The sequence below is a fragment of the Chinchilla lanigera genome, unplaced genomic scaffold (genome assembly GCF_000276665.1).
Source record: "Chinchilla lanigera isolate Chin_1 unplaced genomic scaffold, ChiLan1.0 scaffold00158, whole genome shotgun sequence".
Taxonomy (NCBI): Eukaryota; Metazoa; Chordata; class Mammalia; order Rodentia; family Chinchillidae; genus Chinchilla; species Chinchilla lanigera.
Window position 1 is genome coordinate 1,358,479 of NW_004955559.1, and position 13,724 is coordinate 1,372,202.

General features: G+C 57.2%; 2 protein-coding genes across 11 annotated transcripts; both read right to left on the minus strand.

Moving 5' to 3' along the window:
• On the minus strand, window positions 1–4,185 carry Rpl13a (ribosomal protein L13a). The gene is made up of 8 exons (XM_005412872.2): window positions 4,084–4,185; window positions 2,164–2,236; window positions 1,880–1,945; window positions 1,626–1,727; window positions 1,345–1,430; window positions 1,118–1,177; window positions 612–734; window positions 1–526 (listed from the first exon to the last, which is right to left on the minus strand). The coding sequence occupies exons 1-8, from the start codon at window positions 4,096–4,098 to the stop codon at window positions 440–442; spliced, it is 612 nt and encodes a 203-aa protein (XP_005412929.1). The 5' UTR covers window positions 4,099–4,185; the 3' UTR covers window positions 1–439.
• A 1,392-nt stretch (window positions 4,186–5,577) lies between these two features.
• Flt3lg (fms-related tyrosine kinase 3 ligand) lies at window positions 5,578–12,767 on the minus strand. 10 transcript variants are annotated; one of them, XM_013509013.1, is made up of 10 exons: window positions 12,613–12,767; window positions 11,489–11,558; window positions 10,905–11,030; window positions 10,681–10,734; window positions 10,390–10,533; window positions 9,915–10,053; window positions 9,509–9,583; window positions 7,588–7,753; window positions 7,412–7,480; window positions 5,578–5,820 (listed from the first exon to the last, which is right to left on the minus strand). In XM_013509013.1, exons 2-10 carry the CDS (start codon window positions 11,522–11,524, stop codon window positions 5,595–5,597), a joined length of 1,035 nt encoding a protein of 344 aa, XP_013364467.1. In that variant the 5' UTR covers window positions 11,525–11,558; window positions 12,613–12,767; the 3' UTR covers window positions 5,578–5,594. The 10 variants fall into 10 exon arrangements, with proteins under 10 accessions (XP_013364467.1, XP_013364465.1, XP_013364464.1 ...); XM_013509011.1 differs by lacking the exon at window positions 12,613–12,767 and adding an exon at window positions 12,536–12,588; XM_013509010.1 differs by lacking the exon at window positions 12,613–12,767 and adding an exon at window positions 11,873–12,485.
• Window positions 12,768–13,724: the final 957 nt, after the last annotated feature.

The following is a 13,724-nucleotide window of genomic DNA, read 5'->3' on the forward strand; positions in this document are numbered from 1 at the left end:
TTTGTTTAAAAATAATTTATTTTGTTTCTGGTGACAAAGAGGGAAGGGCGAGGGCCGGGCTACAATATCTTAGCTGTGCGCCCCCTGCCATCCCACAGCTGCAGAGTATGGCACTGCACCACAGGGGCAGAGGGGAGGGCCAGGGCGCCCCAGCAGTGTCTTTCAACACTGCAAGCAAAATAGCCAGCAGTCCTATGGCTTCTCTAAGGCTCTCCTGGAAGGAGGCTAGAAATTCCATCATACAAGACTTAACACTGCTCAGTACCCTCATGGAAGACCTCAAGGAGAGACAGACTAAGCTGCCTTGTTTATCCCCTGCTCTGGGCCCCAGGACGCCTGAGACACCTGGAGAGCGGCCCGGGGCCCCCACATCCCAGGGCGGCGCTGGAGGAAGGGCAGGCCAGGCTAAGCAGTGAGGCAGAAACAGTCTTTATTGGGCTCAGACCAGGAGTCCGTGGGTCTTGAGGACCTCTGTGAACTTGCTGATTTTCTTCTCCACGTTCTTTTCCGCCTGTTTCCGCAGCCTCTGTGGGGACAGGGACGGCTGGGGGTTAATGGCTGCCCTGGGCTGCAGCCATCAGCGGGGCAGTGCAGCTGAGAAGCGGCCTCACCATGATCTGCTTCTTCTTCCTGTAGTGAATCTTGGCCTTCTCCTTCCTCTTCTCCTCCAGCGTGGCTGTCACCGCCTGGTACTTCCAGCCGACCTCATGAGCCAGGCGGCCCAGGTAGGCGAACTAGAGGAAAGGCACTGTGAGGCCGGCGGGTGGGAGGCCCGGCCTCCAGCCCACACTCACAGGAGGTGGAAGCACGGGCACAGCTTAGTGTGAGCCTCAGGCCCACGGCCGCCCCCCAAGTGCAGGGACACCTTAAGCCCTCAGAGCTCACACTGGGGCTACCTGCGAGGGTGTCTGCCTCTGTCAGCCCAGGAGAGGCCCCCCCACCCCGGGTCCAGCCCCCTCACTGCTGGCATCAGCTGAGCCTTTGGCGTTATCGGCACTGCCCACAGTGGCATCCGCAGACCATCGTGAGAAAAAGCCATCATCTGCCAGTCTTGGGGACCAAACGTCACCCTGCCAGGAGGACCCAATCCCTAGACGCAGTGTAACTTGGCACTCACCTTCCTTGTGGGCTTCAGGCGCACAACCTTGAGGGCAGCGGGAACCACCATCCGCTTTTTCTGTGGGGAGACAGCGAGCTCAGAGGGCTGAGGTGGGGACTGGGGACAGGGCTGCTGGTGCGGGCGTCTCAGCCAATGCTCTTTTTCACGAGGCTCAAACAATGTAGGTAACTGTGCAACATCACAGACGCCAGGGGAAGACAGGTGCCGGGGCCAGGCTGGCTCACCTTGTCATAGGGCGGCGGGACCCCATCGAACACCTTGAGGCGGTCCAGGGCTGCCTGGCCTCGCTTGGTCTTGTGGGGCAGCATCCCTAGGGACAGAGAGATGGGGCTCCAGAGGGGGCTCGCAGCACGCCCGCCTTTCCTCCAGGGCCAGCTCCGTGGCCTCAGATGGTAGTGCATGTGGAGTCTTCTCATGGTCAGGAAACTCGAACACGAGTGGGAGACATCCTCATCACTGGCCACCAGCCCCGCCGCCTGGCCGCCCCGGCCGCCACCTAGCTCACCTCGCACAGTCCGCCAGAAGATGCGGCTGGGGGCCCGGAAGTGGTAGGGGCCGCGAGACGGGTTGGTGTTCATCCGCTTGCGGAGGAAGGCCAAGTACTTCACTGGGGGGAGAGCAGAGGTCGCCTGCCTGGTCTATCAGACCTGACAGCCCCCAGGCGACCCCAGAGCCCCAGGGTCTTCCTGCTTTCACATGGAGGGGCCTCAGCCCCTGCGGGGAGACCCTTTGCAGCAGTCATCCGGGGCTCTAACTTACACTTGTTTCTGTAGAAGTTGCCAGAAATGTTGATGCCCTCACAGCGCACAACTACCACCTTGCGGCCTGGTGGGAAGAAAGTGAGGTGTTTGGGGAAAGCACTCATCCCCAATCCCTTCCGAGCTGGGTCCTCAACCCAGGGGGGGCCCCTGCTGGCAGGTCTCAGAGCGGTGCATGGGGTTGATCTCATGGTCGCGAGACTCAAACGAAAGATGGTGATTGTTGCTCATCACAGAACCCCAGGAGGAGCTGAAGGCAGGGAGAAGTGAGCAGAGAAAACTTACCCAGCAGTACCTGCTTGGCCACGATGGCCGCCAGGCGGCCCAGGAGATGGCCTCGGCCATCCAGCACCAGGACCTGTAGGAGACAACCCAAGAGGCGGTAAGAGTGACAGTCAGAGTACCGGCGCCGGACACCCCTACCTTACCCAACTGGCTGTCAGACCCAAACGGGATCACTTACAGCTAAAGAAACTCCCACCAAGGAAGCAAAGGTGGAGCTGGTGCCAGTGAGCTAAGACACCAGTAACTCCCAGCTCAGATGCTTGGAAGGCAAGAATGGACAGGATTCGACGCAACTGTAAAAACTGTCCCCAATCATCCAGCTGTAAAAACTACAGTCATTTGTGTCATGAATTATGAACAAAATGTAGTTTCTTTTTGTTGTTTTGTTTTTATCTTTTTGAGACAGGGTCTCGCTATGCAGTTCAGGATGGCCTTGAGCTCAGTTTGTAGCCCAGGCTGGTCTCAAACTCACAAGGCTCCTCCTGCCTCAGCCTCCCGAGTGCTGGGATTACAGGCGTATGCCACCACGCCCAACACAACATGTAGTTTTTACCAGAGTCTGTTTTTGGTTTCTTGAGATAGGCTCTTGCCATGTTGCCCAAGTCAGCACACACCTGAGCTCACGTTGCTCCTGCCTGTTTCCCCAGTAGCTGGACTGCAGACGAACCTCACCACACCCAGCACTCCCAGGAATTTCTTAACTACGGAGAAAGACTAGTCCACAGCCCAAGCTGCTTCTAGGTCCCCAGGAAACCTGCACAAGCTGCGCCTCACCCAGAGCAAGGTTCTCACTGTAACCCCTTAACGTGCAGCATAACACAGTAAGGTAACAGTATGTACTGCAGTCGCTTTGATTGCTGGAGGCAGCGCACAAAGGTACAAAATGCAAAGCCACACTTCCTTTAGAGACCTTGGCTATAAAAACCTTTCCACCCTCACATTTGGCCACCTGTAAAAAACGGGGCTGGCATCCCAGCACTCGGGAGGCTGAGGCAGGAGAATCCTTGTGAGTTCGAGACCAGCCTGGGCTACAAAGTGAGCTCAAGGTCAGTCTCAACTGCAGTGAGACCCTATCTCAAAAAGAAAAGACTGGCACCTGCCTCGGGACTGTTTAAGAAGCGACCTTCAACCAAACCCCAGGAGCACGTGCTGGTGGTTCCGCTCCTCACCCCAAAGAAATACGTAGAGCAACTCACAAGGAAAACCTGCCCGTCCTCGCCCTCTGCACACGGCACCTCCACGGCGAGGCAGGGGGCTGAAGGCTAAGCCGCTGCTGTTTCCCAGGGCCCCGCGCTGGTTTTAAGTCCCGTCCCGGAGTCTTTACCACAGCGCTCTGATTCCAGGCGCAATGCGCCTTCAAGGCGTCCACCAACCCCACGATGAGAGCAGAAGAGCCACCCACTGCCGCCCAGGCAGCAGACAACCGCTTCCCCGAGCCGCCGCGGGCCAGGGCCTTCAAGGCAACACCAGGCTCTGCACGGGGACCCGACTAGCGCTCCCACGTTAAGCCGAAACAGCTGCGTCCACTTTGGCCAGTTCTCGGCGCCACGACGGCAGCCACTCGCGCGTCGGCGCCGCTGGGTCACACAAGGTAACACCTCATTCGTTCCGCCAGGACCCGACCGGCAGGGCCGACAGCACGCGAGATCAAGTTGTAAAAAAAAGCACTAACGCCCCCCGGGCTGGCACTCCCGCCCTGACTGCCCACCTCCGAAAGGAATACGTTTTAAGTTCGCCCGGGACCCAAGCACAGCAAGTTTCCCCTAAGCCACGTTACAGGTTTTCCTCACGTCAAGCAGCCCCACTTTGTTGAAGTGTCACCTATAAATTTCACAACACAGCAGAGAAAAGAGGACCCAACTCCGTCCCCTTTAGGATCCCACACGACCCCATGCCGCCCCAACGCGCAGAGAGCCGAACCTGCCCCTCCGCCATCTTCGGCAGCCGCCTGGGAAAGGAGGAAAGGTTGGCGCAGGGTTTCTTATCCTTTGCTTCAGGGGTGGAGGAAGTGACGCAACCTACGCGGCGCAGATACCCTTCTGTCTTTTCATTGGCCGTGGTGCTTCGCGCGTGCGTAGAGACAACTCATTAGCTGGCGGGCCGTTCTCAGATTGTCCAATCCGAGGAGCAGGCCTTGGCAGCCATGGTTGTGCGGGGCGACAGATCACGTGGGACACGGGGCGGGGCTGCTGGGGCGGGGCCGTCTAGTTTTGGCCGCCATATTTATGAGGGGCCTCTAATCCACTCCTTTTGATCTGTCCGCCATGTTTTTGAGGGAAAGTCCCATAACTCCCTCTAGCGACTGAAGGCTGCAGGATACTTGGTGGCCCGCAGGGGGCGAGCCGACCTGCTTGTGCCGTCTCAGGCTAGGCTTGGAGGGCTGGATCCCCTGGGTTCACTGAACCCTGGACAAATCCCATGACCCTGGCTGGGCCTCAGCGTCCGCAGGTCTGAAACAGGCGGAGGAGGTCGCTTTCCTGAAGTCTGGGAACAGATTCAGGGGCGACTCTCAAAGGCCTGGTTGCGACATCTGCGGAGGCTACGCTACTGAGCATCTCGCTTTCTAGACTCGTGGGTTTTGCTTGGAAGGTCTTGTTGTGTATCCCAGGCTGACCTCAAACTCCCTGCGCTCCTCCTGCCTCAGCCTCCTGAGTGCTGAGATTACAGGCGTGCGCCACACGCCTGGCCAGCATTCTGTCTCCTGCGTGGGATGACCTCCCTCCCTCCCCCCTTGCCCCTCTAGTATCCGGCTGGTCACAACCCCCTGCCCTTTGGCGTAAGAGTCCCTTCCTCCAGAGCTTCCCCACGCTGCCTCCCTTAAGGGGCCTGGTTCTCCGACCCTTGGCTTTCAGATCCCAGATCTGCATCAAAGACCCAGATCCTTGCTGGTCGTGGTAGCTCACGCCTGTGATCCTAGCATTCAGGAGGGATTCTGAGGCAAGAGGATCGCCTTGATTTTGAGGCCAGCCTGGGTTTGGGCACACGCCCAGCCTGAACTGCACAGTGCGAAGCTATCTCAAAAAACAAAACAAACAAAAAAGGAAAAACAAAAAACTGACCCTATGCCAGTCCAGGCTGGTTTTCCTTCAGATCTGGGTTCTGGCATTGCCCAGTGCTAGCCCTGGGTCCCAGAAGTCCACAGAAAACAGGAACGGAAGCGGAGCATGATGGTGCACCCCTGTAATCTCACTTGAGAAGCTGAGACAGGGCGATGGATCACAAGTTCAAGGCCAGCCCCGACTACCTCACATGACCTGTCTCAAACAGACGAACAAAAGAAAAGAAAAAAGAGAAAAAAAAAAGACAGAGAGAAAGAAAGACGAAGGAAAGGAAACACTGCATCAAAACTGAAAAACCAAAGTCGAAACAGCACCGTCCGTGCCCTGTCCCTTCCACAGACAGGCCGGCCAGAGCTGGTAGAAAAGAACGATTTATATACAGGTTTCTGAGGACAAGGGCTTTGTACAGCGAGGGGTGAGCGGGCCGGGGCTGCGTCCTGGCGTCGCCTCTGTCCTGGGAAGAGGGCCAGAGTGGCAGCAGCGACGAGGGGGGCGGCAGCCTGCGGCCAACTTCCGCTGTGCCCGGCGCGTCCTCTGGCAGGTGACTCCTCTGCCGGGCTGTGTCCTCCTCTGTGAACAGGATGACAAATGCGTCGGCCTCGGGGGGCCATTTGCAGGTCAGCGGAGGAGGACAGGGAGAGCGGCCTCTGCCTCAGAGCTGTTCACCTGCTAATAGGGAAGCCCCCGCCACGGGTGAACCCTGAGCCCTTGAAATGTGGCCAGTGCCAACTGAGGAGCTGAATTTTAAATTTCACCTAATTCTAACTAATTTTGCTGGGTGTGATGGTGCACACCTATAATCCCAGCACTTACTTGGGAGGCTGAGGCAGGAGGATGGCTAAGTGTTCAAGGCCAGCCTGAATCACAGAGCAAGACCCTGTCTCAAAAATAATAATAAATAGGGCCGGGGATCTAGCTTAGTGGCACAGTGCCTGCCTGGCAAGTGCAAGGTCCTGAGTTCAATTCCTGGTACCAAAATAATAATAATAATAATAGTAATAAATATTTATTGGTATTTCTTTTCTTTTCTTTTTTTTTTTTTTTTTTTTTGCTTTCTGAGACAGGGTCTCACTATGCAGTTCAGGCTGGCCTTGAGCTCACTTTGTAGCCCAGGCTGGTCTCGAACTTGCAACGACCCTCCTGCCTCAACCTACCGTGCTGGGATTACAGGCGTGCACCACCACACCCGGCCCTTTATTGGTATTTCTGATAAAAATCTGTTTTCTTCCTAGGAGGCTAAGGTAGGAGTTTGAGGCCAGCCTCGACTACACAGTGTGATTTGTCTCAAGTGTTACTTGAAGTGGGATGTGGTGGCACAGGCCTGTAATTTCAGCACTCAGGAGGCTGAGACAGGAGGATCTCAGCAAGTTTGAGCCCAGCCTGAAATAGTTAGACCCTGTCTCCTCTCCTGGTGGGTGGGCGCATGGGGTTTGTGCCATTTAGGGCTGGGAAACTAGCTCAGTGGCAGAGCACTTGCCTGGCACATGTAAGGCCGTGGTAATAAAAAAAGTACAAATAAGAAACAAGACAGGCTGGTGTCAAATATTGGTTGTCCCTCACAAGCTGTGTAGCTTTTGGTAAACAATTTGCCTCTCTGTGCCTTGGCTTCCAACTGTGGAGTGGGGGTGATGATGGCACCACTTTTCAATGAAGTGATTATCCTGGAGAGTTGCAGCACCAGGCTAGGTCCTGAGGTGCAGTTCTTGTTAGAGCCTGCGGCCCAGGGACCCCCGGGGCCTCCTATCCTGGCCCATGACAGTTTCCAAGTGCTCCTCCTTCCATGTGCTTGGGGGCTACTCCCTCTCTGCTGGCTGACGTTACTGGGGCTCCCTGAGCTTGTACACCTGAGAATTGAGCAAAGCAGACCCCTCCAATTGTTTTTAAATTTTTTCGGCACTGGGGACGGAACCAGGGCCTTTGCACTGAGCTACACTTCTGGACCTTTTTATTTGAACAGAAGGTCTTTCCAAGTCACTAAATTGCCCAGGCTGTGCTCCAACTGTGACCCTCCCGCCTCAGCCTCCAACGCTGGGATCACAGGCAGGTGCCACCACACTGCTCCTAGTCTAGTCTCGTTGTGTCTTTCTGCTCTCCCCCTGCTCACAGCCCCCTCCACCATCCCCTCAATACCCTCACCCAAGCCCAGGGTCTGCGCAGGCGCCTCAGGCCGCAGGGAGCGGAGGACTCACCAGGACCAGGCATCGGGTGGCTCGGCACTAGACCGGCAACACGTCCTGGGGCCTGTGGGGAAGGGGCGCCTGAGGCCCCCCGTGGGGTCAGCCCCAGGCCGGTGCCGGGGCCTCCAGCGCCAGCCCCTCCCTGCTTCCACCCCGCCCCAGGCTCCAGGGGAAGGGGTGTCCTGTACCTTTGCCCCAGCCGCCATCTGAGCAGATACCAGACAGCGGCCGGCAGCAGCAGGGTGGGCGGCAGCAGCAGCAGCAGGAGGAGGAGCGGGGACTGGGATGCCGGGGCCGGCAGCTCTGTTGCCTCTTGGGCCCCTGGACTTGCTGGGGGCAGTGCTGTGGAGGGCTCTGCAATGACAGCACAGAAGAGAGGCCTGCCTGGCCCTGGCTGTGTGACCTGGTGTGGAGGGCAGGCTCTCTAAAAGAGCATGGTGCCGGTCTCACGCCTGTAATCCCAGCACTTGGGAGGCTGAGACAGGAGGATCATTGCGAGTTCAAGATCATCCCGGGCTACAAAGTGAGCTCAAGGCCAGCCTGAACTAAATAGCGAGACCCTGTCTCAAAAACGCCAAATAAATAAATAAATAAATGAGCATGGTTGCACGCCTGTAATCCCAGCACTAGGGAGGCTGAGGCAGGAGAATCGCTGAGAGCTTGAAGCCAGCCTGGGCAAGCTCAAGGCCAGCCTGAACTGCATATTGAAGCCCTGTCTCAAAAAGACAAAAAGGAAATAAATAAATAAAAGAGCATGGTGGGTATAACCCACTTGGGCCTCCCTTCCTCTCTTGGACAGAAGCTTTCTTTTCTTTCCCTCAATAAATATATTCTGCTCTTAAAAAAAAAAAAGTCTGGCGTGGTGAAGCACGCCTGTAATCCCAGCACCCAGGAGGCTGAGGCAGGAGGATCGCTGAGAGTTCAAGACCAACCTGGGCTACAAAGTGAGCTCAAGACCAGCCTGAACTGCAGAGCAAAACCCTGTCTCAAAAAGACCAAAAAAAAGGGGCTGGGGATTTAGCTCAGCAGCACAGCACCTGCCTGGGAAGCACAAGGTTGTGAGTTTGATTCCCGGTATCGGACACCCCCCCCCCCGAAAAAAAAGACCATGGTAGCCCAGGGCTGTCATCCTAGCACTGGGGAAGCTAAGGCAGGAGGATTGTTTCAAGTTTGAGACCAGCCTGAGCTACAAAAGGAGTTCAAGGGAAGCCTGAAGTGCATAGCAAGACCCTCTCAAAAAGACAAAAAAAAAGAGACACCTCCCCCCAGAAAAAAGTTTATATGTGTGTGTGTGAGACCAACAGTATGATTAAATTGTACCTAGTGGTAGGAAATAAATAGATGTTTTGTGTAATAGGATCAGAGTTATATTTGAGTATGAATCTATGTATAAGGACCAGGGAGATAGCTCAGCAGCACAGTGCCTGCCTGGCAAGCTCGAGGTCCTACATATATCCTTTTTTTTGGTACCAGGAATAGAACTCAAGACCTTGTACTTGACAGGCAGGTGTTGTGCCCCTCAGTTATATCCCCTGCCCTATATTCTAGATAGAAATTCTACATAGAATATTGTAGTTAGAATATGTAAATATTCTATCATTGCTGTCAGCTGGGCGTGGTGGCTCACGCCTGTAATCCCAGCACTTGGGAGGCTGAGGAAGGAGTATCGTTGCAAGTTCAAGGCCAGCCTGGACTACAAAGTGAGCTGAAGGGCAGCTTGAACTGCATAGCAAGACCCTGTCCCAAAAAGAAAAAAAAAAAAAAAAAAAAAAAATCTATCACTGTTGTCATAGTGTTTTTTTTTTGTACTGGAAATCAAACTGAGGACCTTGCACTTGCCAGGCAGGCGCTTATGCCACTGAACTACATCCCTGGCCCTGTCATAGTTTTTTGGTTTGTTTGGAGACAGGGTCTCACCATGTAGTTTAGGCTAGGCTTGAACTCACTATATAGCCCAGGCTGGCCTGAACTCACAGCGCTCTTCCTGCCTCAGCCTCCCGAGTGCTGGGATTACAGGTGTGTACCACCATGCCTGACTCCAACTTTAATAAATACAAAAAGTTGAGTTTTCACAGGGCATTGTCTTTCATCATATGCTGATAAAATTACCTTCATTTTGATGGTATAGTACCGGGCTGTCCAGCAGAGCAGCCATTTGCCCCATGTGGCTGTGGAACGCCTGACCTATGGGAAGTTTGCCTGAGACATACTGTACCGGGCCGGGGATATAGCTCAGCAGCACAAGCACCTGCCTGGCAAGCACAAGGTCCTGAGTTCAATTCCCGGTACAAAAAAAAAAAAAAAAGACACACTGTACTGTAGAGCTAGGCATAGTAGCACACATGTAATCCCAGCATTCCAGGAGGCTGAGGCAGGGGGATCACAAATTCAAACCCAGCCTGGGAAACTTAGCAAGCCTCAGTCTCACAGGGAGAAACAGGGAGGAAGGGTTTGGGGGCTGAGGAGAGAGGGAAGCAGAGGTTTAGGGTGGTGGGCAAGGGGCTGGGGCTGTTACCAGGCTGGCACCGCAGCTCCAGGCACTGAGAGAAATTCCTGCGGGTGATCCAGTGCTTCATGGCTTCCAGCTGAGCCACAGTGTCCTGCAGGAGGTGGGAGATGTTGGTCTGGACGAAGCGAAGGCAGCTGGGGAGGGGCTGAGGGCAGGGGGGAGAGGTCAGGACCTGCCCGCTTCTCCTTGGGCCCAGGGTGAGGTGCGGCTGCAGAGCTCAGGCCCTGCTCCCTGGCTGCTGGGCAGAGAGGCCTTAGCAGTGCCCTTCGTCGGGGTCCAGGAAGGGGCCCAGGCCCCTTACCCTCTTTCAGGGACTATAGATGTGTTTTCCCCCAGCAACAGCGTCCCCAGGGACTTCAGGGAGCGGGGTCCAGCTCTACCACCCCTGGGAGCCCAAAGAACCCTGCAGGGAGGCCCAGGAGAGCGTCTCTGCTGAGGCCAGCAACAGCATCCCTCACTTGTCCCTGAGTTCAAGACTCACCTGGAAGGCACACAAGGTGACAAAGTGTATCTCCGTGTTGGCGGCCTCCAGGAGCTCCTGCATCTTCAACCCCGCCACCGTCTTGAGCTGCTCCATCCAGCGCTGGGCCAGCACCAGGTGCCAGAGCTTCCCGCAGAGTTGCTCCTGGGAGAGAGCCAGGCCCGGGTCAGGAGGGGAGCCCGGACCCCGGGGCTGAGCAGTGCTGACTGTCACCCACCAGCCTGGTCCCGCAGGTGCTGTCACTGCAGTCCGCGCCCCACCTCCCTCCCGGGCCCCTCCCGGCGGACTCACGTCCTGCAGGTTGGCGGCCAGCGTGACGGGGTAATCCTGGAGCAGGTACTCAGACTGCAGGCGAAAGCAGGGCCAGGCCTGGCTCAGAACTGGGGTAACCAGAACTACGGATCTCAGAAATGGAGGCAGAGACTGAGAGAGGGGTGGGGGAGGTCCTGGGAGGGGTGACAGGCTCAGCCCGGAACTCCACAGCCCGGCTCCCAGGGCCGGCAGGGGCTGCTCACCAGCTTGTTGAATTTGTCTTTGAAGTTGGAGGAGATGGGGTTGTGGGGGAAGGAGCAGCTGGGGGTCCCGAGCAGGCTGGGGCTCAGCAGCAGCAGCAGCAGCAGGGGCAGCGGCAGCGGGGCGGACTGCGGGAGCCGGGCCGTCAGCGGCGCGCTGCCCTCGGCCTCCCACCCATTGCCGGCCCCGGCGTCTGCTCTCTGCCTGTGCTCGCCGCCGGCCGGCGTCTCATCGCGGCCACCTTCCCCGCCCCGCTGCACCTCTCGCTTCATGCGTCCTCTGCCCCGCATGCCCCCACTGCGGTCCGCACCCAACTCCTGCCTGCCTCCTCCACCTCCGTCCACCTCCTCCACCTCCGTCCACCTCCTCCACCTCTGTCCACCTCTGCCCATCTCTGTCCACCTCCGTCCACCTCTGTCCACCTCCGTCTACCTCCTCCACCTCCGTCCACCTCCGTCCACCTCTATCCACCTCCGTCCACCTTCGTCGACCTCCGTCCACCTCCTCCACCTCCGTCCGCTCCCGCCTCCCTCCGCAGCCTCGCGCATCCCGACGCCGCGCCCCCGCGGTGCCCAGGTGTACGCACCACCGTTGGTCTCCAGGCTGGCGCCAGCACTGTCATCGCGCCCCGGGGCCCCTCATGCCTGTGGCCGCGTCTCGGAGGGGACAGAAGAGCTGGTCTCGGACAGGCGCCCGCCGCCCCCTCCCCGCCCGCCCCCTGGCCTCCCCGCCCCTGCCGCGCGCCCTTGATGTGGCTGGGTTTCCGCACCCCGCACCCCCCGGCTTCCTGCGTGAGCCCCAGTTACGGCGAAAGCTCATTGCCCCTTCCAAGAACCGGCGTCCGCCCCAGCGGCTCCCGGCCGGGACCCGGCGCCCGGGCCCTGCCCCCCGCCGCACCCCGGCCCGGGAGCTGCGGCGGAGACCCCGGCGCCGCCCCTCGGGGACCCGGAGTCCCATTCCCCTCACGCACCAGGCTCGCCCCGGCTGGGTGTGGAAGGGCCAAACTGGGTGACAGCCAGGGATCGAAAGTAAAAGGGAATTTTGGGGGGAGTCAGCGAGCAGGGGTGAAATGGGGCGGCGGCGGCGGCGCCCCCTCGCGGTGACAGCGGCCTCGAGGGTCCTGGCCTGGACGGCGCGCACCAGGGGGCGGCGGGGTCGCGGGCTCGCGGGGCCCCGAGCGCGGCCGTCCAGGCAGCGCCACCTTTGAGATGTGTCCAAAACTTCAATCTCCAAATCTCAGCCAGTTCTCGCCACCCCAACGGCCGTGGTCCAGGTCCTGCCCCGACCCATCTCTCGGGAGCCACAGCGGTCCCCTCCCCTCTGGGCGCCTGCCTCATCCCTGACCCCAGGCGCTGCTCATGTCCCTCCGGTGGCGCCCCCTCACTGGGCGTAAAAGTCCGAATACCCCTCGTGCAGCAGGGTGCACCCTGCGCCCTCCTCCCTCGCCCCCTGTCCCCGCCTAGCCAGCCCCGCCTCTGGGCCTCCTCGCTGGGTCTGAGGTGCGCAGATTCCGGACCCAGGACCTTTGCACCTGCGGTTTGCACACCTTGCCCCCAGGTGCCCACAAAAGCAGCCCACCCGCCTCTCACTCAAGCTTTTGCAGAAACGAGAAAGCACAAGAAACAAAGGACACCTGACACCCTTTTCAAGCTGCACGCGCCCCCAGCGCCGCGGCTCCCCCTGCCTGGTACTTATCGGCTCCTAACACACCGTGTGGTTTACTTATCTTCTTCATTGTCATTTGTCTCCATGGGGACACCAGCTCGAGGAAGTCCTGGTGGGTATGTGTTGTGACTCCCCAGCACCTAGAGCTATGCCCGGCTAACAACTGCTCCACCAAATTTTTTTCCCCCAGTACTGGTGATTGAATCCAGGTCCTTTGCACTGAGCTACACCCCCAACCCCTTTTTTGTTTTTATTTTTGTCTTTTTGAGACAGTATTTCACAGTGCAGTTCAGGCTGGCCTTGAACTCACTTTGTAACCCAGGCTGGCCTTGAACTCAAGTGATACTCCCGCTTCAGCCTCCTCAGGGCTGGAATTAAGGTGTGCACCAACATGACCCCTTTTATTTTGGGGTTTCTTTTTCTTTTTGGTACTGGGAATCAAACTCAGGACTTTGCACTTGCCAGGCAGGTGCTGTGCTGCTGAACTGTATCCCTGGCTCCCCTTTTTATTTTTATTTTTTGTTTTGTTTTGGGTTTTCTTTTTTTCCGGTACTGGGAATCGAACTCATGACCTTGCACTTGCCAGGCAGGCGCTGTGCTGCTGAGCTAAATCCCCAGCCCCTCCCCTTTTTATTTTTAAGGGTCTCTCTACATTGCTAAATTGCCCAAGCTAGGCCTGAAGTTGAATCCTCCTGTCTCAGCCTCCCATCGCTGGGGTTACAGATGTGTGCTACCATGCTCAGCTCACAAATGTTTGTTGAATGAATGCACAAGTGAGTCTGGCCCATCTCCTTTCTCCCCTCTGTTGTATAACAGAGGACACGGCTGGTCTTGGCCCTGGTAAATTCTTGGAATTTCCTAACATTAGAGGTATCACTGCTTCCTGGTCACACCTCCACACCTGGGTTCCTGCAGCGGTGCCTTTGGAAAGTGGCTGGGTGTGCCTGGAAGACAGGTTATGAGATTAGATTCCAGCCTGAGCCTGGGAAGGACAGGAGATTACACCCACCTAATGAAGCCCCAGCAAAATTTTTTTTTTCTTTTTTTCATCTTTTTGAGACAGGGTGTCATGATGCAGTTCAGGCTGACCTTGAGCTCACTTTGTAGCCCAGGCTGGTCTCGAACTCACAAGGATTCCCCTGCCTCAGCCTCCCGAG

Coding starts and splice junctions, on each gene's coding strand:
- Rpl13a (XM_005412872.2), bottom strand. Junction 1,946..2,163: donor GGCCAAGCAGGTACTGCTGG/GTAAGTTTTCTC, acceptor TCTTCCCACCAG/GCCGCAAGGTGGTAGTTGTG. Junction 1,431..1,625: donor CTTCTGGCGGACTGTGCGAG/GTGAGCTAGGTG, acceptor CTCTGTCCCTAG/GGATGCTGCCCCACAAGACC.
- Flt3lg (XM_013509013.1), bottom strand. CDS start 11,524: ATGACAGTGCTGGCGCCAGCCTGGAGACCAACGGTG. Junction 11,031..11,488: donor CAGCCTGGAGACCAACGGTG/GTGCGTACACCT, acceptor CGGCTCCCGCAG/TCCGCCCCGCTGCCGCTGCC. Junction 7,754..9,508: donor ACTATACCATCAAAATGAAG/GTAATTTTATCA, acceptor CTGTCATTGCAG/AGCCCTCCACAGCACTGCCC.